Source organism: Calypte anna, chromosome 3 (genome assembly GCF_003957555.1).
Source record: "Calypte anna isolate BGI_N300 chromosome 3, bCalAnn1_v1.p, whole genome shotgun sequence".
NCBI lineage: Eukaryota > Metazoa > Chordata > Aves > Apodiformes > Trochilidae > Calypte > Calypte anna.
Genome location: NC_044246.1, coordinates 44865916 through 44891515, shown reverse-complemented (window position 1 = coordinate 44891515; position 25600 = coordinate 44865916). Strand labels below are relative to the sequence as shown.

Genomic DNA, 25600 nt, shown 5'->3' with positions numbered 1-25600 from the left:
TGCAAAACTGTCTGAAATCAGGTATTTACTTACTGTGATTTAGTGTCGGTCATTTATTAACACTATGAGCTGTGTCCCTTTGCCCAAGTTAGTCTCCTAAATCTTTTAGAAACAATTTTTGCAAAAAAATGTGTAATATGGTTAGCTATCAAAATAATGGGGTTTCTCAAAACAGTATCTGTGTACTGAATAATCCAAGTTTTGTGTGTATTTTATCTTCATATATATGTATGCATATAGAATCTTAAAACACGCTGTTAAGACATAGGCCATTTCAAAGGTGGTTGATAACACTCCAGGAGAAAAATGTTCCTGATTACTTTGGATCTTTTATTCACTGTAAGTCATATTTAGAAAAGCTTACTGCTTTTATATAGAGAGTAATGCTACCCAAAAGCTAATCTCTTATCAAGTAGCAGAAGCTGTACTTGTTAGGTTTTCCAGGCACGTAATGGACAGCAAGAGTTTATTCTGAAAAAAAAAAAAAAATCACATTACAATGAAGTTCCTGTTTATTCTTCATAATTGTAGTTCACCACTTGTCACATCTTTTGCAGCTGACACTCACTTTGATATGCTACTATACATGATGACATCTTCATATTGGTTTTAATCTGTCCTTTTAAATCTGCCCAATCTATTTGTATTGTTCCCTGTGTCTTAAGGAATCACTGCCAACAGAAGGAGATTTGCTACCTTTAGGACAAGGGAAATGGATTTAAATTGAAGGAGAATAGGTTTAGACTCAATATTAGGAAGAAATTCTTTGGAACTGTGGAGCAGATTGCCCAGATCAGTTGTGGATTCCCCCTCCCTGGAAATGCTGAAGGCCAGGTTGGATGAGGCCTTGAGTAACCTTGTCTAGATGAGAGGTGTCCCTGCCCATGGCAGGGAGGTTGGGGTAAATGATCTCTAAGTTCTTTTCCAACCTAAGTCATTTTGTGATTCTGTAATGATTATATGAATACGACTGAAGCCATATTTTCAAACAATGACCATTTTGGTAAAGCATTCACAGTAAAAGCATCTAATAAAGGTGATTTTAATACAGATGGCATTGCAAAGCTGTTTACAATGCAGAAGTTCAAGTCTTACTGTGAATTACAGATTGCAGCATTTAGATTGTGAATATTTGGAATGTATCTTGGGAAAATGTTTTTGGATCCAAGCATATTCAATGCATGGAATAAGAACAAATGAGAAAACTCCAAGTTAACATAAATGACACTATGAATTTTACTTTGGCCCAAATATTATACATAACAATCTTGCTAAACAATGATTGAAGAGTACGAAAATGAAGTAGAAGCGGGTTACTTATTTGTTTCATCTTTAACCTGTATGATTCTGAAAATTTGTCAGATATTTGTGAAGGGGATTCTTAAAATAGAGTGGGATAAATCCTGCAATGACAAACCAAAAAGGGTTTGCTTTACTCTTGGAAAGAGATTCCAGACTGTCCTAGAAGTTTGTAGCTACTGTGGCAGTGTGTGACATCCAGAAAGTTAACCTTTTGAACAAATTTAAAACCACAGGAAATGTATTAGCAAGCACTTGTGATGTTCAGATGGGTGATCCAGAAAAAAATTCTGACCCCAGGAAGAAAATGGCAATGTCCTCAGTACTTTCAAGGGAAGCAGACTTTCAGGGACCTAGCTCTGCTTTGATGTGGTGTTGACCTCATGCATTCCTTGGATCAGATTTGCAAGCATGTTGAAACATTCTGTAGTACAAGATTCACTGGACTTAACAGAGTTAGTTGAATCTCAGAGGTGATTCTGGTCATTTCACTAAGCTTCTTTTTTATTATTATATCCCTGTGCTCCTAGGGAAGTTTAGTCCGTGGTCTTCAAACCTGTAGATCAAGTAGCTGTATACAGAGAAATGAGCAAACTTCTCCCAGCTGACTTATTTGTGTTTGCGTAGGTGCTTCACTGAAAACACGTATGTAGTATTTGTGCAATGTCAAGTGAACTATTCTGGTATATCAAATTAATATAATTACACATCTGGTGCATTATAAATAAAATTATTCTCCTCAATCATCTCTATTTTCTGCTATTCATAGCCTTTTTCTTGTCTGTGAGAGGAGTCTGTTTTTCTAGGGATCTTTCTGAGCATCTGGTGAGCACTGCTGTGTATAGTGAAGTTTATTACTGTACTAGAATTCGAGGTTTTAATCCTGAGGAGATTTAAAGAGGAAATTTACCCTCTGCTTTTTCATCCTTTTTAAATTACTATTTTAATGGAAGAATTGAATGTATAAACAATATGCTGAAAACTAAAGTAAAAATATAAAATTAAGCTTTTTAAAATTTAAGTTCATTGATTCATCCTGCGGTTTACGTACATTTGAACTTCTGATTAAGTATTTGTCAGTACATGTTAAAAAAAAATAGACCAGGTCATCTGGTTGTTCATCAAGGTGTACATCCACTGATTTTCAGTCCCTGTGACCATTTACAATTATGTTTTCTTGTCATACCTTGGTTCAGCATCAGAATAATATTTTTTAAAAAAATTTTTTGACTGTATTTACATTGAAACTGTTCAGAGACCTTTGTAAATGATATATAATTAAAAGTTGAACTTATTTTCACAGCCAAACCAAATAATATTGGCTAATATTTACCTGGAGATTCTCAGGCTGGTAATTCTGGCTCCAGCATTACTTTGTCCTTTTGACTACATCTATGTTGTTTTTTGTTTTTATAATTTTTTTTAACCTATAAGCTATCTTCTGTGAGGGTCATTCTGCAGACATCTCAGATGTTTGTGAGAAACTCATTTTTCCTTCTTCTCCATCAGCAGATGAGTCAAATATAGTTCTATTGCTGCTTCAGATGACTTCGATTGCTTGAGACATGCAAAGTGTCTCAGAGTATATTATACTGATGAGAAAGATATTGCTAGAGCTTCAAACTCTTCATGTAGCCAGAGCTGTATGAAATAATGCTAACTAACTGCAGAAGGATTGACTAAAATGTGTGTGTGTGTCTGCCTTCATGAATTTGCCTCCCAACTTAACAGTATTTCAGTGACAATCAAGTTTTTTTTCCAAGCCACAAACAGTGGCTTGGAAAGTCTTCCTTGAAGCTGATGGAGGATTTTTATTTCATCTCTGTATGCTGTTACCTTTTGTAATTGTTTACTTATGTCTTTTAAATAATAAGAAAAAATAAATCTGATAGGCAACTCAGTGTTCTTGAGGTGGGTCACTTGAATCTGGCAAAGGGGTAGCTTATATTGAAATATTACCAGCAAGTGACATGTGGGCTTCTCTTTGGTTCCTTCTGAGAAGTGGCATGTCTGCTGAGCACAGGTTGGGCAGTGGGAAAAATGCATTCTTCTTCACAGTTGAGTTTGCTTCAGTTTCAACTCAATCCTCAAGCAATGGTTATATTGAAACAGACTTTCAATTCTAAAGGCTAAAATACAAGAAGTTTGGATTTCACCCTTGATTTGCTGAAGTAATTTTACCTTTTAGTGTGTCTGCCTGGAAAGGCTTATAGTTGAAAGACAGAAATCTATTACAGAGACCTCTGTTTCTCTGTATTTATATGTTGCATAGGAGCAGGTGATGTTTATACATGGTGAAAATGAGTATTACATTGATACTGCTAGTACAGAGTAACTTACAGAGGATTCAGTTACTGCAGCGTTATTCTGAACAAAGTGTTACTGAAGAGTCTTTGAGAATATTACTGCAGTCTAAAATCACTTTGCATTGCTTCAAAGATTGCTTTGTGATATGTGAAGGCTCTCAGCCAGCCTGTTTTGTATGTCTGTAGATGGACTGCAAAGCAGCCTTCATACTAGAGTGTTGCAGCAGCAGGTCTGTTTGCCATCCATAGCATAATGGGTAGAAATCCCCAAGATCCCTGGGCAAGCACTAAATGAACTGGAAGCATCCTAGCTTTGGTAACATGGAGATCATTGTGGCTGAGAAGCAACAATATTAACCTGCACAGTGGGGTTGCTGCTAGGTCCCCAGAAAGCATGGGAGAATGCTGCCAACTCAGAGCTGACTCGCATGCCTACGTGTTGCACTGCACAGTATAAATGTGCCCACTGAAGGCTTGAATAAAGCATCCATGTGCTGTTGTAGTCTGAGCTGCTTTTTCTCTGTTACAAGCTTGTGTAGCAGATATACCTGATCTTTAACCAGTGTTACTGCTGAGGGACCACCTAGTTCCACTTGGAAACATCACTTAATTCCTGCCAGAAGACTTGTATGTGAACAAAATGTTGGAGTGAGGCAGCACATTCACCATTCACCACAATCACTCAGTACTCTTGAGGCAGGAAAAAGTGTGCCTCTTAATACCCATGTGCAAAAATAAGAGAAAACAAATCTTCGTTTATAGAATTTTTTTGTTTGCTTGTTAAACGCTGCCTGAAATTTTAACGGTATAATGTATGTTTTTTTCAAGAGTGTTTTATAAGTAACACTGAATAATATGGCATGTTCTCTTTAAAGCAGGCCTATGAGGGCATGCCTTATTTTCAGTCACAGATATGATTACAGAATGGGGGGGTTTTGCTCTGGAGCGTGGCATTACTGATTAGAGTTTGTGTTCCTAAATTTTGATTGTGGCACTGACAGAGATGACAGGGATTCAGGTAGTACGGCTAGAGTTCTTATTTATCATTGTGTCTTTTTGTTAGCTTTGGATCTTGTGGTGATTTTTATCCTGGTTTATATCCTGGTTTCATCCTTCTGCTTCAAAACAAAGCCATGCCTTCTAAGACACCTCGAGTACTGTGTCCAGTTCTGGGCCCCCCAGTTCAGGAAGGATACTGAGGTCCTGGAGCAGGTCCAAAGGAGGGCAACCAGGCTGGTGAAGGGACTTGAGCACAGACCCTATGAGGAGAGGCTGAGGGAGCTGGGGCTGTTCAGCCTGGAGAAGAGGCGGCTCAGGGGAGACCTCACCACTCTCTACAACTCCCTGAAAGGAGGCTGTAGCCAGGGGGGTTTGGGCTCTTTTGCCAGACGACTTTCAACAAGACAAGAGGGCATGGTCTTAAGTTGTGCCAGGGGAAATTTAGGTTAGATATTAGAAAGAATTTCTTTAGGGAGAGGGTGATCAGGCATTGGAATGGGCTGCCCAGGGAAGTAGTGGATTCTCCATCCCTGGAGATATTTAAAAAGAGACTGGATGTGGCACTCAGTGCCATAGTCTAGCAACTGCAACAGTGGTTCAAGGGTTGGACTTGATGATCTCTGAGGTCCCTTCCAACCCAACCAATTCTATGATTCTATGATTCTATGAAAGGCAGACTTGGATAGAAATGGTATTACTTTGTGCCTATCAGAACCTAGTCTGAAAGCAAAAGGAAGTGTGTTTTTTTTAATTGTAACAGAGCACTGTCTGTTATAGAAGCTTGGAAAGAGTGGCTTTTGTTTCCTAAATCTGATAATTCTGCCACAATGGTGGGCTTGCCTGAGTATTCCTTATCATCTTGGATATGAATTTGGGTTTCTGACAGCAAGTTCAGTTTGTCTGCTTATCACATGCAGCACCTGCATATTCTTACAGTCAACTGATTTTCAAGCATTGCCATCTTGAACTTAAAAATCAAGTTATTCTTTAACTATGGCTTAAAAAACCAAAATAAGCATAAATTTGCTTTGTCTTTGTTCTGCTTAATCTGCTGTTTCTTTACGTTCACACAGAATTTCATTCAAAACAACAAAACAATAGTGCCTGAAAATGTGTCTCAACTTGCCAGCTATGACAGATGTAGCTGTGGGATTGCTTTTTTACAGTACACTAAAGGTAATCAGGTAAATTTCTACTTAAAGAGAATTTGCAGTCTGTAAACTTTACAGAAATAGCAAACCTGTTTGAGAATCACTACGTCAGACCACAGTTCTGAAAAAATGGACTGCAAAGAATCACTGCTGAGAGAAAGCATGCACAAAATCAGCCAGTTTTCAAAATCCCAATAACATGGATGAGACCAGCTTGGCTGCCCCAGTATCACACTTTGCTGCCACCAGAAAAATTGGTGCCCTTGCTTGTTGCAGCCACACACTGCCAGTGATTCCTGTATGCTGGTTCTGGTCATTAACTACCTCCTGTGTCACCAGGATACAGTGCCTGAAGCTAGCAGAGAATAACAAGTGAATAGCTTTCCATCACCATACAGAGATGAAATAGCTAAGGTGGGATCACTTGGGCCAGCAGCATCCAAATGGAAGCAGCAGCAAGGGGTAAGACCACTCTTTTCAGTGAAAGGGAGTTGGGTCAGCTCCTTTTTCATCCCTGATCACTCCAAAGTGGCCCCTTTTTAGGTTGGACTCTACACAAGCAGCTGTGTGTTGCATTTTTCTGTTTTTCCTGCAATTAGGGTACTCTGGTTACTGCTGATGAGTGCTTGTCTTGCACTGGTAACAATTGACTTAGGGACAGTGCTCTGCCTGTATGCAAAGCTAATAGCTATCTGGGCCCTTAATGTGGCTTTTCAAGAATACTCTGAGGTGGGCATAGTTATTTCACACTTTCTTACACACAAATCTTTATGCAACTGAGTTTGCTTACTGCAGGGAACACTAATGTTGGTTAACTTTTAACTAGCCCATGCTATCGGGATTTTGGAGAAAACAGTAGAAGTGCAACTTCAGAAGGAAAAGCTGTAACTATAAAAATCTGTTCTTTCTGCTTCTGTGCCAGCCACTTCTGTTTCAGGAGAAGCAGTAGCCTTTCTATTCCCTGTGCTGCTTTTGTCTCCCATCCAAGAAAACCTTGCCAACAACCTGATATCTCAGTAAGCACAGGCTGGGTGCCTGCCTTCAGGAGAGTTCTGCCAGCTGCTCAGCATAAAAAACTTGCAGAGCTTTCTCAGTGTTACTGGTGATGGCATGGGGCTTCCAGAGAAGCACCAGCTGGGTCCATTCCCTTTTCACTATGTGAGCCATTTCAGTCAGATGGAACTATGGGTCTGTGGAGCAAAGAAGGGATTTAATTCAGCAGTGACATGATTATGCAAAGCACCCTCTGACATGGATGGGAACTATACAGAAACAAGACTGCAGAAGAGTGTGCTTACATGAGGAAAGATTTACTGATACAAAACCTGTGTTAATATTTATTTTAAGAAAACGAGAAAAAAAAAAAACTGATACAAAACCTATGTTAATATTTATTTAAGAAAACAAGGAAAAAAACCCCAAAAGCCCAAACCAAAACATCAAATCCTAATGTGCAGTGTTCCTGCTCCAAACTTTCAACTTGTAAGCATAGTTATTTCACAGGAGTCACATTTTAAACCTTGGCACCTTGCTCAGTCTGTTCTCCATTATATAGTGTAGTTGTATAATACCTGAGTGCTTCAAAAACAAGAAAATCACCTTCCCTATTGATGCTGAAAAACCCTATTCTTGCTTTTAAACAGGCAAACATTTTGACTTCCCTAGAAAAACCATATCTTAAAGAGAAATGGAGACCAGAATTACTCAGTGGTGGGCTAGTACCTTTACTGTTAGTATCTTTCTGTCCACAGTTTTTTAATGTGGAAAAACTGCCATTTTCTGACCTTAAAAAAACCACGCCATTGATACTCCCAAGCCCTTATTTTCCTGCGGAGTGGTCAGCTGTCTCAAACTGCTCAGACTGGCAGTGCACTTTCTGGTCCTCTCACAGAGAACAGGGTCTTGGGTCTTGGATGAGGATGAAGAGCATTTCAAACAAAGAAAATATCCTCAGGATGTTAAGACTGCTCGAGGAATCAGGAAGATGGGAAGTGGGACTTTGGTACATGATTTCACAGTCCGGTTGTGACAGTGCCAAAGTGATGTTTCTGTCACATCAGACTGTCAAATTAATTCTTTTGGCAAGTTGTATTTCCTATGGCAGTCAGCTACAATGAGGTGTCCAGGGATAGTGTTTCTTCTTAAGCTTTTTCCATGGTGTGCAGCTTAGTTTCCAACACACAAGTTGCAGATGCTGACAAGAATCAGATGCACCTGTTACTTGACCGTGACCTGCTCCATAGATGCAGATTTGTAGAGATGAAAAAGAAAGGGCTGAAGGGTGTTGTACCAGTTGTGCTGGGACACTTCACTGCCAGAAGTATTTTTAGTATAAATTGTTGTATTTGCATCTAAGTTTGGAGTGATTGTAATTATGTCAAAAGTTTTGTTACACAAAAATAAGGAGCAACTGAAGGCAGCTAGGGACCACAAAACATTGAATGCACATTGATTCACATCGTAACACTTTTTCTCATGTGCCCATTGGGATTTCTTGTCTAAACTCTACCTATACTGCCTGCTTCAGCAAATCAACTGACTCATTATCAATTTTCACAGATCTTCTGAAATTTTTCTGTTTCCCTTGTTTACTGGGCTGGAAGAGGTGCTCTTTCATATTCTTCTCCTCAACAACATTTGCGCTTTGATTATAAGCTCCAGATTTTTTCTTAAAAAGCAACATTGTACATTATCAAATGTATATATTGCATTTATATTCCTCACATGTCCCTGGGCTCCTCTCTAAAAATCTCAGATGATTTATAAAGATACCAGAAATGCATTTGTTGTACTCATGCAGAAAGTGTGGTCTGCAGAACTACAGTATGCACATTATTGTGCTTACCAAGAAAGGAGCGAAAGAGTTTTCTAGCCAAGGGCAAAGAACTTTCTTCTTTAGCTTTCAGTCAAAAAACAGTCTAGACATTTTTATCACATTAAACAGTCTGCAGCATTTAATAGGTACGTGACAGAAAGAAAAGTGATCCAAACTAACTGACCAGTTTTCTTATGGGAAAACTCTGCAGGGCCCAAATTTTTGCTCTTTGCAATGTTAATTATTATTCTGGAAATGCTTCATGGTGATGCGTGAAGCAAAGCTGGTTTAGACAAGTAATGTTACCCTTGCTTCCTATGCAGTCTTCTCTGCTTCCTGTTACCAAACCCCATTTCTGCTGTTTGACGTAGCTCTTCATCTTGATATACTTGCCACTTGTTACTAAGCTGTAGAAGGCCAGAGTGGGTAACAGCAGCATAAGCTAAAGCACCACAAACTGCTTCAGTGCCTGCAGCCAGTGCAAATGGCAAAATATCCGTTCTGTCTCTGCTGGGGTCCTTTTTTCACTTTTTATGGTGTAACAAGTTGCATCTATTGGTTTCTATTGCATCTGATGGTTTCCAGGTGGACTTGTCTGACTTTGACCTCCACCATCTCATCTAGAATCAGTTCTTTCACTTTCCTAGGCTTTTCACCCACATGTCCCTTGGGTTGTCTGCAGCACAGGGGAATGCTGAGCTCCTGGCCTCCGGGAGCTGTGCCATCCCCACTCCCAAGCTGTCACAATAAATAACCCCACACTGCTATTGCCTGGAATGTTGGCACTGTTCTTGCCACTTCTTTATTCTTTACCCCCACACACATAGACACCAGCATTTTGTTTTGTTGTGTATATTGTACCCTGTTCCTTCCTTTCCAGCCTTATTGCAGAAACCCAGCCTCATACTTGGAATAATCTCTAAAAATAGCCGTTCTTGTTCTATCCTAAATCATTTCCATTTCAGCTATTCCAAACTACCCACTGTACTTTTTAACCATTGTGGAAATGCTGCCACCTTCCCTTTTTCATTCTAGCTATATTTGCCTGCTAGAGAGCTTCATTCTATTTAGGTCCACATTAGTGTCACCATCCCATCATTACTTTCTTTATTTCTTCTCTTGTTTGTTCTTTTCTATTTTCAATTCTTGTGCTGTTCTCCACACATCTGTTTCATTTCTTTATCCACCAGTGGCTGTCCAGAATCAAGAGTGTCTTCATATTCCAGCCTGATAATGCATCCTTTCCAAGCAGAGAAGAGAAAATAACCTTCCTGCCTATGTCAGCATGTGCCATTAGATACCAGTCTTGACATGAGGGCAAAAGTATCCTCCACTCATACTCCCTGTGTCTTTTTCCACCTCATTAGAAGTTGGAGGTCCCAGCAGCAAGTGACAGTAAAGAACAGTGGTGAGGAGACCTGGAGAAGTCACAGCTCCTCCTGTTGTTTCCTGCTCTTCAACACTGAATTGCATCTTGGTCTTAGGAATTTTAGAGAAGGTATATCCCTTGACTCTGGTGTCTCCAGCTGGCCCAGAAAAATCTGAATAAATTGAACCTCTCAGCATGTTGTGAAGCCTTCTGTTTATTAGAAGATGTCAAATGAACGTTCAAAATGGGCTGTGTATGCCAATGTGCCATACCAGCACTCCTGACTGGCAGACAGGCTCTCCTTTTTGTCTCCATATTAGACAAATACATCACATACAAACACTTTTATTTTTATCCCTTCTCAAATACTGTGTCAAATAATGCATTTAGAGCAATACAAAAATTAAAATGCTTTTTCCTCCAGAAAAGTTTCAGGTATATATTATGAATAGTTGAACAAGCCAAAACTTACCCAGTGGGAAGATTTGGACAGGCTGCTGGCTTGGAATGCTCTCTCACCCCTCTCTTTAATAGCTGGCATGCCTGGTTTTGGTCCATTTTTTAAACAAGTGCTTCATCAGTATTCAGAAAGACGTTTTAGGGACGTTGTTCTCAAGTAATATAAGCAACTGGATACCTCAATAATGACTGTATTAGCAATCTGAACTGTTCTATCAGATAAAATTATCTCAGATGTCTCATGCAGTCTCGTTTCACAGTGAAGAGACAACAACTGTCAATTCAGTAAGGACTGATGTGACAAGAAACATAGCACTGTCAAACAAGTTGTTTCAGTATTTGATTAGCAGAAACATACATGCAGATTGCACTGTTACTCTGAAGCAGAGATTAGTGAGAGAAAAAGATGTCATATTTTATATACACCTGTCTTCCATTTATAGTTAATTATGGACTTACCAGCTAAAGGATTGGTGACTTTTATTTTTTACCCTTGGTCCCATTACCTGCACAGTCTTTCTTATTCTGTCCCATTGCTTTTAGAGCTTCTGGGCAGTGGCACAGCAGCCATTTAAAAAAGAAACCTGGCTGAAACAGATTTACAAGAAATGCTTACTCTGTCACCTACCTATGATAATGAAGTAATGCTGATGATAGTAATAATTTAAAGTTCTGAAACAGTTGGTTTTCCTCTTGTAGCTCTAAGAAAAGAAAGCTATGCATAGCTGATAACGTGGTGTATCTCAGACATGGGTGCCTGTATTTGGATGGCTGTCTTGCTGGAAGGAGGGCTTCTAGATCTCTGAAATATAGGCAGCATTTTATTTTTAGCCTCGCCCAGTTGTGATACATTGTCATTAGAACTATGGCAATCTCATTTTCAAAAAAATGACCAGTTATTTATTAATGAGTTAATAATACTGAATGTTATTGGTGATTAAAGGTGTAGAACATTAATAACTTCTAGCTCTGGAACACCCTGCTGTCAATGCTTTCAAACTCTCCATATATATAAATATATAAAATTAGCATCACTAAGTGTGTAATTAAGACAAGTCTTGCCAGCTTCAGTTTTAGAGGGGGAAAAAAAGGAAAATGGGAAATGGCAAAGTCCTTCCAGGATCCAGATCACTCAGACTAAATATCAGCTGAAACCCAGGTGCTCTGTGTCCCAGCTAGCTCAAAGGGGCCACGTTTTTCTTGAGCAATTGGCAATGAATGTTGTTTCTTCATACAACAGGTAGAGAGTTACAGAGTGAGAAAAATAGGCAAGTTGAGCTTATAAAACAGTGTTTAGGCCAGGCAGTTCCTGATTATTTTTTTGTCACCTGTTGAATGTCAACCCAATCCAGAGATCTGCTTTTTGCACTGTAATGTTGAACTGTACACCATGAGCACCATGTCAGTTTCTTTTCCTCATTTTGATGGGACAAATCAAAGAAAGAGCCTTTATTAAGGACCATTAATGTGTTCTGTTTCTTTGTGTTTTCTGTGATTTGAACTTGCAATTGTGGCAGAAAAATAAAATGAAATCAACCAACCATTAACACTAAATCTCTTGGGAAGATTTCAGACTGTTCCAGCCATGTATTAGCAAGTGCAGGTTGCAGCTGCTCTGCTGCTGCTCTTACTTGAACTCATAGAATCATTAAGGATGGAAAAGTTCTGTAAGATCATCAAGACCAACAAACAAACCAGCACTATCATGCCCAATAAACCATGTTCCTGAGTGCCACATCTGCATCACCACCACTTCCAGAGGTGGTGATTCCACCATGGTGATTACCTGGTCAGATGTTGGAACTGGCTTCCAGCTCTTTCAGTAAAGAAATTTTTCATAATATCCAGTCTAGCTCCACTTTTGTCACAGAACTGAGGAAGGAGTAAAAGCTGCATCTACAAATCTCTGCTCTCCAGGGCTGGAATTTACCACAGCCCCTGGAGCTGGGTTGTTAGAAGGGTGATGGATAATTTCCATTACAACCAGCTAATGATGTGCCTGCGATCCCCTACCTCTGAGCTGAGACTTAAGTCAGGGCATGAGCCAACATGCAAGCAAGCAAGATAACAGGGGAAGAAAAGGGTGATGAAAGCAAGAGAAAGGATATCAGGTGGAAGGAAGGAAGGAGTGGACTGAGCAAACACAGATGTTAGGCCTATTTTTTTACTTTCTATGACATTATCTTCTCTCCTTTAAAGAAGGAGATGCAAAACCTTCTGTCTCTAGGGTATAAGCTGGGTGCTGAGGTAAAATCTGAAAAGCAGTAAGACTTCTAAGATAGATACACAAATTTTCTCACCAGTGTCATGGGCTAAAATGCAGAATGACCAACTCACCTGAAAAGTATAAAACCCCCTGTGTTTTCATGGGTTACTGTAGGTTGTAGGTTTTACCTAAGGTATCAAGAAAGTTGTAATTAATTTGAACTTTCAACAAGTATTTACTTTTAATACAATCCCAGCTGTCAATTACTGAACACAGCTTTTTTATATTTCTGCATTTTAGAGACCTGGAATGATTGTGAAAGTTTGCCTTAGCTTTGAAATTAATTGAAAGCCAGAAATGTGGCTCAGTTCTGTGTTCTCAGAAATCATCTAGAAAACCAGTCAGAATTGGACCTTGCAAATTGTAATGTCGCTTTCCTAATTTTAGTTTTAAGGTAACATTGTTGTTTCCCACAGCTTATTAGTTTTTAGAATATATTTTGAGCAAACTCACATTAATCCATGTCAAAACTTTATTAAAGTTTGGTTTGAACTAAAGTACCTGACCATAGAAGGGATTATTTTGAACACATAAAGCTTTAGAAGTTATTACAAAATTGTGATCTTGACCTTTCATTACATTTTATTAATACAAAGTCTGAGTCTGTTTGGAAGCGGAAAATTGTGTCCTCAGGACATGGTCATGGAGCAGCTGATATTTGGAGTTAGGTTTTGTTTGGGCTTTTTTGAGGTCCTAGAGTGTGTTACTTCCAAAACTTTTCATTGCACTTAAAATGAAGGACTGCTAATTTTGAAGTTTCTGTTTCCTTTTCTGTGGTATTTGTAGTTAATAATTTGATTTTAGAATTCTGCAGTTGTTTTATGTCCTGGGATCCCCAAACTCTTGCATTCTAACAGAAATTATGTTCACTTAAGATTATTTGGTGTTTATCTGTACTCCCACCAGAATTCTCCTTAGGATTTTAATTTCAAACATTTGTTTATGTCTTCCTATCACATTAAAGTACAGGAATCACTTCTGCTTGAGATCTTTTAAAGCACTAAGATTGAGAAGGCAGCTAAAAAAAGAAGGAACTGAAATTCTAGATGTAAAAATTGCTCATGATTTTAATTGAAATATTTGACACAAGTACATCAGATAGCTGTAAGTAAAAGGAAGTAAAAGTAAGCTCTCTCTAAATCAAATAAGAAGTTTATAGGAATTGGATATGAGTGAATACTCTGACTGAGAAATTTTATGTAATGACTTGATTTAAATACATTTCTAATTCTCAGGACAGGTTCTTTTCATGATATTGCAAACATACCAGAGAAAGTGTATTTACTAAGCAGTATGTCTGCCTCCTTCGAAATGGAATAGCCTTCTTCTCCCCAAAAATGTATGGGTGACAAGCACTTATGATAAATAAATGATGACTGAACCTCAATTCAGACCTTAAATTAAGTCAAAACTGTCTCTTTTTCAGCACAGCAATTGTTGTTTTCTGCTGTCAGAAACATTTCTTAGCCTGAAGCACAGCTTTGCAGTAGGCAGCTCAATTTTGTGTGATAAGCCTTCTGGACCTCGTTTTTGGGAGAACTGTTTTTAATTGCCTTTATTAGCTGTGGGAATAATGCATTTAGAAAGAACCTCCTGAAAAAGCAATAATTTGAAAAAAGAAAAAACAAACAACAGAATTTGACTTTGGAAGAGCCTAGAGAGCAGTAAAATCTTGGAACTGCTTTACAGTTTAGTGTAGACACCACAGACATTCAGCAGCGTGGTTATCATCATTACTTTTTACATAGGAGTCATGCTGCAGTGGCTTTTTTTCTCTAATTTTTTTCAAACCTTAGTCTGAATTCTATATTCTAGCATAGAAACTGAAGTTTAGTGTTTAAATATCACCCTACCTCTGCATTTTCATAGAATCATAGAATCATAGAATTGGCTGGGTTGGAAGGGACCTCAGAGATCATCGAGTCCAACCCTTGAACCACTGTTGCGGTTGCTAGACCATGGCACTGAGTGCCACATCCAGTCTCTTTTTAAATATCTCCAGGGACGGAGAATCCACTACTTCCCTGGGCAGCCCATTCCAATGCCTGATCACCCTCTCCCTAAAGAAATTCTTTCTAATATCTGACCTAAACTTCCCCTGGCACAACTTAAGACCATGCCCTCTTGTCTTGTTGAAAGTCGTCTGGGAAAAGAGACCAACCCCCACCCGGCTACACCCTCCTTTCAGGGAGTTGTAGAGAGCGATGAGGTCTCCCCTGAGCCTCCTCTTCTTTAGGCTGAACAGCCCCAGCTCCCTCAGCCTCTCCTCATAGGGTCTGTGCTCGAGTCCTTTCACCAGCCTGGTTGCCCTCCTTTGGACCTGCTGCAGGACCTCAATCTCCTTCCTGAACTGAGGGGCCCAGAACTGGACACAGTACTCGAGGTGTGGCCTCACCAGAGCTGAGTACAGGGGCAGAATCACTTCCTTGGACCTGCTGGCAATGCTGTTCCGGATACAGGCCGGAAGGTAATGCTGGTACATATAGGAGCAAATAAATTTGAAGCCAAGGAGTAAACAGAAGAAGATCTGCATTTTCTTCTTCTAAATCTCTAGAAACAATTGTAGTATGTTCATATGAAAGAGCATAATTAAAAATGAACAAGGGATTTCTATAAGAATTTTAGTGTTGCACTGCCTGTTTAGGCTTTTACAGCTGTTGCCTCACTCTAGTCTACAGCACTACAGGTGAATTTATTGGATTGGGATGAGCTCCATAATAAACGCAAGAAATTAGAGACATCTGCTGTTGGAGATCTGGTTGTCTTTGTTATGAAGAAACTTGTTTTCCAAAGAGGAGTGGTGGTGAAAGATATTTGTACTTCAAAGGGGAAAGAGTGGAAAATACCTCTAGTTTATTTTTTTAAAAATTGTTTCCTTGTATCTGTAAGAAAAATAGATGTGCCTAGGTAATATTACTAAACTCTTCACAGTGTTCTGTGGGTGCTTATACTTTGCCCTTGAAACCCTCATTGATAGTAACTGGTCCAGCTTTAGGTGGTGTGTTTTGAAGAGGTAAATGGTGAAATGACAAATACAGAGTGTGGAGCCTTCTCACTTTTTGCTCAGAAAATAGCAGTTCATTGTAGAGGCAAAAATAGTAATTATTAAAAAAAATTACAAGGAATGTTTTAATGTTTTAATATTTAGGGCAAAGCAAACTGCGGAAATGGGGAGCTCCAATGTTTTGGATAAGCTGAAAGGAATACTGCCATCCTTTCCAGAAGTGTCTTAACATTGACAGGATGTTTATGGGATCCAAGAAGTATCCTATCCATCATGCTAGCAAGCCCTGTGTGTTAGTTTAGAATATAACCTCTTTCCCCAAACATCTGTCTGCTTTGTATTAACAGAGTCCTTTCCTCCTCCTGTTCAGCCACACCTTGTCCTTCTTTTGATCAAAGAATGAAAAAAAGCAGGATTTATAGTCCTTCCACCTCCCACACCCCAGATTTAGCTTAGCACATCCAAGCTTACAAAAGGGAAAGACTTGTGTGCTAAATAATGCTATTCTGGATATGGTTAATTTTATGTCCTCATTCTTTTAGTACTCCAGGTGAATCCAAAGGTCCTTTTTGTTCATGTGATCCATCTCTTTAGGTACAAATCAGTGTTGAATAAAAAGAGAGATGGCTCAAAAGGCATTTAAGTACTGCACTTGAGAGACTTCACCTACCTCTCCCTTGTGGTCATTGATGAAGTCCTGAGGTGTATTTTACATGAGTGTTCTTTTTGCATTTATGGATGGTATGTACTAAGAGGTTTTTTTATACTGTAGGAACCTTAAATAAGTAAGAAAAAAAATAATTTTAAAAGCTGTTTGAAATTGTTAAAATGAAAACTTTACTGTCTTTATATTTAGTTCCTAAATCTTCTATCTCTCCTAGATGAATCTCCACACATTTCAGTGTTTTTAAATTTCCAGAAAGAGAGTAATTCTTGACTCATCATGGTGAGAGTATATGCATCCATATATTTGCAACCATATGAATGTTAGAATGTCATGTTTGTTCAGGTTTGATGGGTGGGTGGGGTTGCTTTTGTTTTTTACTTTCTTTGAGCTGCTTAAAAACTTCTAAAGGTGAACAGAGCTCCAGAGAGTGGCAGAGGAATATTTTGGGCTGGGTTTGTTTTGTTTTTGGTTTTTGTTTTTTGTTTGTTTTGTTTTGTTTTGTTTTGTTTTGTTTTTGTGATCCTAAAAGCTAACAGCTTTATGGAAGAATAGATTTTTAAGAAGTGCTAGATACATGAGAGGCTGAAAAAAAACCTTTCTAGAGGCAGAGAGGATTTTCTTCACCTTCTGCACAGCTGCCAAAGCATATAGCTTAAAAAATCTTATTTGTTACAATTCATCTGATTCCTTGCTACATGTGGTCAAGCCATCTCTCCCTCACACTTCATCTGTCTCCGTTCATCTGTAAACTGTATTGACCTGTGAGAGAGCAGGAGAGCAGAGCTAGGGAAGATTGGTAAGAGGGTAAACAACAATGAGCTTGTGTCCCCTAAGACACGACTTGATTGCCTGATAAATTATGAGCAATAAATCATGTTTTCTTGCAGCTAAATGCAGGGTTATGCAAATAAGATTCTGGCTTGTCTGAATCACAAGCTTATGCATGTGATTCTGGCTTGTATGAAAGAGGGCTGTGGGGTACTGTGTCCTTATCCAGACCCCTGACTTCAGAAAGGCAGCTGGAGAAGTGGAAAGGGCTCAGACTGACTCCAGGACTTGAAAAATGTGCATTGCAGAACAAAGTGAAGCACTTGATCTATTTAATTTATTAGCGATGAAATAAGGAGACAACTTCATCATACTCTGTGAGAACCCAGGCAAAGAGAGGAAGATTTTTTGCAGAGCTATATTCTTTTGACTGGATGATGAACTTAGGAAATCTCAGATTGGTAATAATGTGCATGTTTGTAGTGCTAAGGTAATTAGTCTATCTGAAAAATAAGTGTTCAAGCACTCTTTACATCCAGGGCTCAAAGCATCTGGTGCTGGATGGAATGTTATGATGGGTGTTGTACAGGAGTTCAGAGCAGTTGCAGAGCTTGTAGGTTTTAAAATCTCTGTCTGTATTGGGCTCAGTGGCAGTAAAAAAGGATAAATGCCATGTATTTGTGCTAGGAATTCTGGAAGAGTATTTTTCACAGTTTTAAGAGTATCATCCCCTTTCTTGTGATTTAACACAAAATGCATCTGCTTTGCTCAGGACTTCACATGTTGGCAGCATATATTCCTGCATGAACTACCTATCATGTATAAAATAACTTTTCTTCTTGCTAATGTTCTGATAGTAGAAGTCATTTAAACGGTGAAGGGAATGTGTTCAGTACTTCAGGTGTGTATTTTTAAAGTTTCCTTTAAATTTAGAGGTTAAGTTTTGAAGACCTTTGAGGATCTGTTGTTTCATATGGGGTTTTGTTGGTTAAGGTTTCAACATTGCCACTAAAAAAGCATGTGAAGTGATGAAGCAGCTTTCTGAGGCTGTGTTTCTCTAAGCATTGCTTTGCTGTAAGGAAAAGCTATAAATTTCCAAGGTGATGTGCTTATGCTGAGCTACTGTGTTAAGTCAGTGAGCTGTGCAGAACAAGATACCACCATTCTACTGCAATGGGATGGCTGTCCTACTATGCAGCTTCCACCATGGAATGAGGAAAAAGCAGCTCTATGCTGATCTGAACTGGAAGAGACCATAAAATTGTAAATGTATTTTAAAAACTAAAATTAAGTAATTTTGCACATCCCCTGAATGCATCTCAAAATATCTCACAGTCCTCAGGAGGTATTATAACTTTTAGTGTGGTAGAAGCCAAATGCACAAGGATGGCAAAAAGAAGGAGGGGCTTTTGATAAGATACCAGGAGTAGCTGATTGCTTCTTTGTCTTAGTTCCACATCTTCTATTTTGTTCAAATCAATCCTCATCCCTCCATCCAGGAAAAAAAAGTACAGATGAGTAGTCTTAAATATTGGTTAGCCTCTTTTTTTTTCAATTGGAGAATACATATATGTTATTTTGATTTTTTTCCTCCCATTTTCAAAAAAAATGAACACTTAGTGGTGGTATGTATGTAAATGTAAAATTGTATTTTTTCAGCTATGGAGAATGAGTTCATTTGTCTTGTTTCTAATACGTTGGAGAACTGATGTGTATTTTTTATATTGCTGTATCAGTGACCAAAAAAGAGCAGGAGATACAGATGGGCAGCATCAAAATTTATTTTACAGTTTTTAGTAGTAGAGATGGTTTTTTGTAGAAAACTATCACAGTAACCATTCTTAAAGCTTTTAATGGGTGGACTCCTACCCTATTACCCTCTGAGTTCTTTTCTTGTTCTTTTTTGTGTTAGAATATTTTTTGGATGAATGACAAGATGAGATTATCCTTTTTTTATAACACATTATTCTGGCTTTAAGGTTCAGTCAAAGTGGAAATTTCTGTTTAAGAACATTGTGGAAGCATTGTTGCCTAACTCTAATGTTTCAGTGTGCTAATCAGAGTTAGCATGAACAGACATTACACACGTGGTTTATGTAGCATAGATTAAAAAGGTTGTCATGTGCTTCCTTGAATTTTATGTATGTATTTTTTATGTATGCTTTTTATTCTTTGTGCTTAGACAGATTTTGCTTGGGCTGGATGGCAGCATTGTGATGGTGAAATAATATAACTGTACTGGTTACTCTTAGGCCTGTATGGTGCTGCTGCAGACAGTCACCTGTAAATAAAGTATGCCCAGGTGGCCAAGAAGGCCAATGGCATCCTGGCCTGCAACAGGAACAGCATGGCTAGCAGGTCCAAGGAAGTGATTCTGCCCCTGTACTCAGCTCTGGTGAGGCCACACCTCGAGTACTGTGTCCAGTTCTGGGCCCCTCAGTTCAGGAAGGAGATTGAGGTCCTGGAGCGGGTCCAAAGGAGGGCAACCAGGCTGGTGAAGGGACTCCAGCACAGACCTTATGAGGAGAGGCTGAGGGAGCTGGGGGTGTTCAGCCTGGAGAAGAGGAGGCTCAGAGGAGACCTCATCACTCTCTACAACTCCCTGAAAGGAGGGTGTAGCCAGGTGGGGGTTGGTCTCTTTTCCCAGGCAACTCTCAGCAAGACAAGAGGGCACGGTCTTAAGTTGTGCTGGGGGAGGTTTAGGTTGGATATTAGAAAGAATTTCTTTAGGGAGAGGGTGATCAGACATTGGAATGGGCTGCCCAGGGAAGTAGTGGATTCTCCGTCTCTGGAGATATTTAAAGAGACTGGATGTGGCACTCAGTGCCATGGTCTGGTAACTGCAGTGGTAGTGGATCAAGGGTTGGACTTGATGATCTCTGATGTCCCTTCCAACCCAGCCAATTCTATGATTCTATGAAAGGCTGTCAGAGGAGGATGAGGGCAAACAGACAAAGAGGGGGAAGGCTCTGATCACTGCAAAGAGGCAGTAGCACGTGGAGTCAGATGGTTGTAATCATGTGCTGTGTTCATCCTCCATATACCACTTCCCAGGGTTGATATGGTGACATCTGTGAGCCAGTCTTACCTTCTGCTGCCAAGTGTATTCCCTCTCATGCAGGAATTTCTGGTCTAGTATATAAATAAATAAAGAACCAGGGTACTCAGTGTCCTAGGTGGCAACAGTAAGCAGGAACAATGCAGGTGCCCTTCACTTCAGATAGAACAAGCCAGTAGTTCAGAGAATGTAGCTGAGACATTTTCTGGTGTAAAGCAGCATAACCTGGGACACACCAAGGTGTTGGAAAGTATAGTGAATAATTTGGTAGGCTTTATGGTAGGTCCATAGGTTATGACTTCTGTATTATATTCTAAATTAACAGTTTTTCTTACATTCTTAAACTTGCGTATCATGAGTTAAATATAAAATACTACTGAAAATACCCAGGACTTGATTTAACATAAATGAATTTTGAAATACAAAACACAGAGGAAAACCATGTGTTCTCTATGTAGTATACAATTTGGGATGCTAAAAAAAAATAGGATCTCTCTGTTTATGATTTGATATTTTCATGTTAAAAAGAAGCAGTCATGTACATTACAGGTTGTGCTATTCTGTGTCACGTAGGGCTGTGTTAACCCCACCCTCATTATGCTTTAGAACTGATGATATTTAGGCTAAGGCAATGTTGCTGAGTGTTTTTTCAAATAATGAAGTTCAAACACATATTTTACAAATATTTTTTCAGTTTTAAAGTTATGAAACAAAAATACTCTTTTCAGAAAAACTCTTGATCTGGAAATTCACTGTGACATTTTACTACATCTGAGTGAAAGGAATAACTTTTATTTGTGCTTAGACTTTTAAGTACTCCTTTTAAATACAGTAATTGAACTCTGTTTTTTCATTCCATTTCAGGTTTTTCTTCTATAATCATGGCAAAACCATATGAATTTAACTGGCAGAAGCCAGTTCCCTCTTTTATGCAAGATGGAGCAGTGTTCGATAGATACGAAGAGGTAAGAGGCCAGTCGAATGCCATTTGCTATCCTCTTAAATATGTAGACGTTAACAGAATATTTTATGTTTTGCTTTCGTTTTGCACAAACTTTCAAGTAACTCCAGAAATGTGTGTGGAGAAGAAATATCAGCACACCTTATTGCTATACAGGTTTTGCTTTTAAAAGGAAAAACTTCAATAAATATTCAATCTGAGTGATTTGGAATAAGCCCTGAGCAAGAGAAAGGCAGATTTCAATCAAAGTATCTTTTATCTCAATTTTCCAGAGTAATAAAGCACATTACTGAACAAAGAGACTCCTTCCATTTTTTTACGTTTATCAAATGAGGGGGTAGGAGGGAATTATGTCTTTTTTTTTTTTTTTTTTTAATATAGAAACTGAGGACCTGCATCTTTCAAGGGAAAGAGATCACAAAACATTCATATTCTGGGTCAAAAGCATCATTTGAGATCTGGGGCGGGTTTAGCTTCTATAGAAAATTTAACTGCACTCTGTCTGAAAGATGATTACAATGATGCTGCTTTAAGCTCTGCTTTAATCCAAATCGATTAAAGGAATGCAAAACGGGGCATTTTACCCAGCCAGCCAAAATAATCCGCTGAGATATTTAGCTTGTACTTAGCATTGATATGCCTTTGAGAATCTTGTTTGGACAGGAAATCTCTAAAAATTGAAAATATATCACTAAGTGCCTTCAGAGATATTAGTATTTTCCTCTCATCTTTTGAAATACACGAGTAGTATTTTTTATCATGTGATCTTCCAAGACAGAGATAGTTGGTTTACCCTTTGTTTTCAGTTTTAGGGGCAGATAAACTAGGAAGATACTAGAGGACATTAAATTCCTTAGAAAAGGAGGTTCATCAAAGCTTTATTTTTCTTCATCAAATACTGCTCCAGAAATTCTTTCTGTGAAGGATCCAAGTGAGGTGTTATAGTCATTCTCTCGTATCTTAGAAGAGAAAAAGATAATGGGCAGATACAAAAAGGACTTTGATCAAATTTTCAGGTGAGATCAAGAATGCTCAGTGAGACACCTGAGTCCTTCATGTAGTGGTAGGGAGAATGAAATATCCCAAAAGTAATATTTTTTGCACTGTAGGTCATGTACCCAGCAGCACCTAGATAATGCTGGGCAGATATGGGGTCACATGGTAGCACCAAAAGTGTTGTTTTTTGCATCTGAATTTACTTCCAAAACCCTAAAGTACAAGGTTTCTACTTGCCACGTGTGGAGCAAAATACTGTTTGTCCATCCATGTGATATTCTTTAACTGCATTGCTTGCTGCAAGTCTTACTGCTGTTTTCTCCAGGTTTGCAGTGATACAGTTGGAAGCCTGGTTTGTTTTCTGAAGGGGACTCTTCTGGAAACATCAAAAGGCTTTTCACTTGGGTGACTAACTGAATATTTTATCTGCAAGGTTACAGGAATCATCAAGGGCTGTAAAAACCAACAGTGACTCAGAAGTTAAGATCTGTAGCCTGTAAACTTGATGATGTGGCTGTTTGATATGGTCAGATTTATGATACACAGTTTATTACTTAATTGTGTTGTGGTGCTGACTAAGTAGCCTACCCAAGGAAGAGACTATTGTTTTAGAAATGCTCTACAAACATTGTAAGATCCAATACTTATATTTACTTGCAATTTTTAAGAAAAATGTTTCAGATCTGGGCTTCTGATTTTCATGGAAATTCTGTGCTTAATTCTGCACCCTAACAGAAATCTTGGGGAAAAGAGGCATAGAAAGTGAGCTAAGGTCATACAGCAGGTCAGTGCAAAATGAGGACACAGAAATCCTGGTACAGAGTCTGGGTGACTAAACACCTCTAGTACAGCATGAGAGGAAACACGTGGCCAAATTTCATTGAATTACTTGAAAAATCTGGGTCATTTTCACATGGAGCAGTGCCTTGATCCAGCTTTTGCTGATAGATGAGTCCCTTAAGCAGAAGGATTACAAAATTGTGGAAATATATTTTGAGCCAATCATTATTGGTTTTGACTGCTGAAAAATCTGAGTCTAGAACAGGGTTATCCCAGCAGAATATGGGAAGTAAAAATCAGACATGGTTAGGAATCTTACTGGTCATGTTGTATCTACATGGTATGATGGTAGGTATGTTTTTAACATACAAGGAGAAATACTGCAGAAATAATAATTTGATTAATAGGTCAAGGATAGGGTAGAACCATCAACATGAGTGCAGTTTACATATACACCATTGTGAGAGCATTTTTGGTATATCAGGGCCTTTTTTTATAGATAGGTATACAGTAAATTAAAAAAAAGGAGTTGCCTGTCTTTTTTTTGTGTGAGTAACCTTTCTGTGAAATGCAAGAGAGAGTTATTTTTGATGGTAGCCTGCTGCATTTTTATATGAAACGAGATTCTGAGGGCTGTAAAACTAGTAAATCTGAGGTGTCTGGCAATAAGTAGGTCTTGTGAAGGATGAGTGGTAGGGTGAATGCAGGAAAAATAGAAGTTATGGTGGAGAAAGATGAACAGAGCAGTGCATGCTGGAAACTCATGGATAGTGGTGTTAGCCCAGACTGGGGTGCAGCAGCTTTATACTTTCTCAGCTCCTCTGCCTGTAAAATTAACATTGTTGTTTACTACTTGGATGAAAAACTGCAGTGTGTCAGTCATTAAAACCTGTAAATCTCATTTGAGGACCCAAAATGTTGCCCAAAAGTGGTAGATATAATTTAGTAATTACTGTGTCCCATGAAAAGCAGCACTTACCCCAAATACAGCATATCCCCTTTGATTGTGCCTGTTTAGGAGGGCTGAAGGAAATTAGCCAGCCGTAGATCTAGGAATTTGCTTTACTTCTTGCCCAGCATCATATCCAGGATAAGAACTGACTGGAATGTGACCATTCCTCAGACCACTCGATGCCTTGTTCCATGGCAGACTCTAAAAAGGCTCCTGTGACTGCCCCATGTTGTCCTTCATTCCAGGTTGGGCTGGGGATGCTTCTCAGAGTAACCTGGACCTGGATAGCCATAATGACTTAAAAGTGTATTCCATGGAATGGAGTTTTTACGTTGTTTTTTTTTTTTTTTTTTTACCTAAATTCAAATTTTCCTGTATGCAAGATCTTTTGCTGGAAAACAGCTCTATAAATTCATGTGCTTACTGCCCTTGCTGTGTGCCCAAGGGAGGACATGGCATTTCAGAGAGGTACCTGACTCTCTAGCATGGAACCAAAGCACTGATGTCTGAACCAGTAAGCAGTGCTGCTTGTTGGTTTTCAATTAAGTCAGGAAGTCCTGGATCCTTTTATTCTTTAGAAAGTGATTGATTCTGCACAGTGTTATCCTGCATTTTATTTTAATTTATGATGTGTTAATTGAGGCTGAAGGTGTATGGAGGAAATTTCTTTTTTAATTCAGCTAATCTGATTTTTTTTTACCTTGTCTAGTTTCTTTGGTATGCCATTCTTTCTTGATTTCTCTACAAATCAATATCCTTCAAACTGCTTGCCAGGTGCTTTGACTACAAAATTCTTGTGACATGCATACTGTCAGAGTCAAAGAAAAGTGCTTTCCAAATTCTCAGTGGTAAAATGAAATGTAGTAATTTCACCCTGGAGGTAATATTGGCAAATTACTAATTTTTAACCTTCACATATTTAGAAGCAGTTATTTTTTAATAATTTTTTAAAGTTCCAATTTATTAAGGTTTTTTTGATAGGTAAGAATCGCTGTTTTTGTTAAACTAAATATATCTTCATATTTGCAAAGAATTAGGAAAAAATTAAGCATATCACAATGTCTCAAATGACAGCATAATGACAAATCAATAAAAATGGTCGTTTTTTAAATACCTGACTCCTTCATTTCTACTTGCTTTGGGAACAGCATATTCTCCACGAAGGTATTTTGGAACAAATGGAACAATCTCTCATCTTTTAACAGTAAAAAAATTCATAACATTTGTCAAACTGACTAACATAATGCTTTGTTTGTTTTTTTTTCTAGGAATCTTTTGTCTTTGAAAGCAACTGCCTTTTCCAAGTGGATGAATTTGGCTTTTTTCTGAGCTGGAAAAGTGAAGGAAAGGTATAGTACAATTGTCTCAGGAATTAGATAATATGGCTCTTAGTTTACATTCTAGGTAGTTTTAAAAAAAAAAAATCTTAAATACTGTGTTTATTTGCCCTTTTATAATTGACAGAAGTGGAGTATTTAAGAGGGAATAAACTGATACAAAAGGGAAATACAGTGTTTTGTGTTAACAGTGTTTGCAAATAAGATTCAGTGTTTATTTTTGCTGCAATTCCTGATGGAGCCATATTTCAACAGACATTTGAACTTGTACTTTTTTTTTGCCATTTCAGGAAGGACAGGTATTAGAATGCTCCCTGATCAACAGTGTTCGTTTTGGAGCTGTACCAAAGGTATTCTATAGTCAATGTATACCCTTCATTTAAACAAAGACTATCTAAACTGAAGGTGAAATG

The 25600-nt window shown here is 38.5% G+C and overlaps 1 protein-coding gene across 1 annotated transcript in view; it reads left to right on the top strand.

Annotated features, from left to right (window-relative positions):
- The window catches only part of PLCB4 (phospholipase C beta 4), a 196212-nt gene that overhangs the window by 85583 nt on the left and 85029 nt on the right, over positions 1 to 25600 (top strand). Inside the window, exons 3-5 of the mRNA XM_030448201.1 lie at positions 21026 to 21126; positions 25119 to 25199; positions 25478 to 25537. Coding sequence (XP_030304061.1) covers positions 21043 to 21126; positions 25119 to 25199; positions 25478 to 25537 — 225 coding nt within the window. The 5' untranslated portion in view covers positions 21026 to 21042. The remainder of the gene's footprint in view (positions 1 to 21025; positions 21127 to 25118; positions 25200 to 25477; positions 25538 to 25600) is intronic.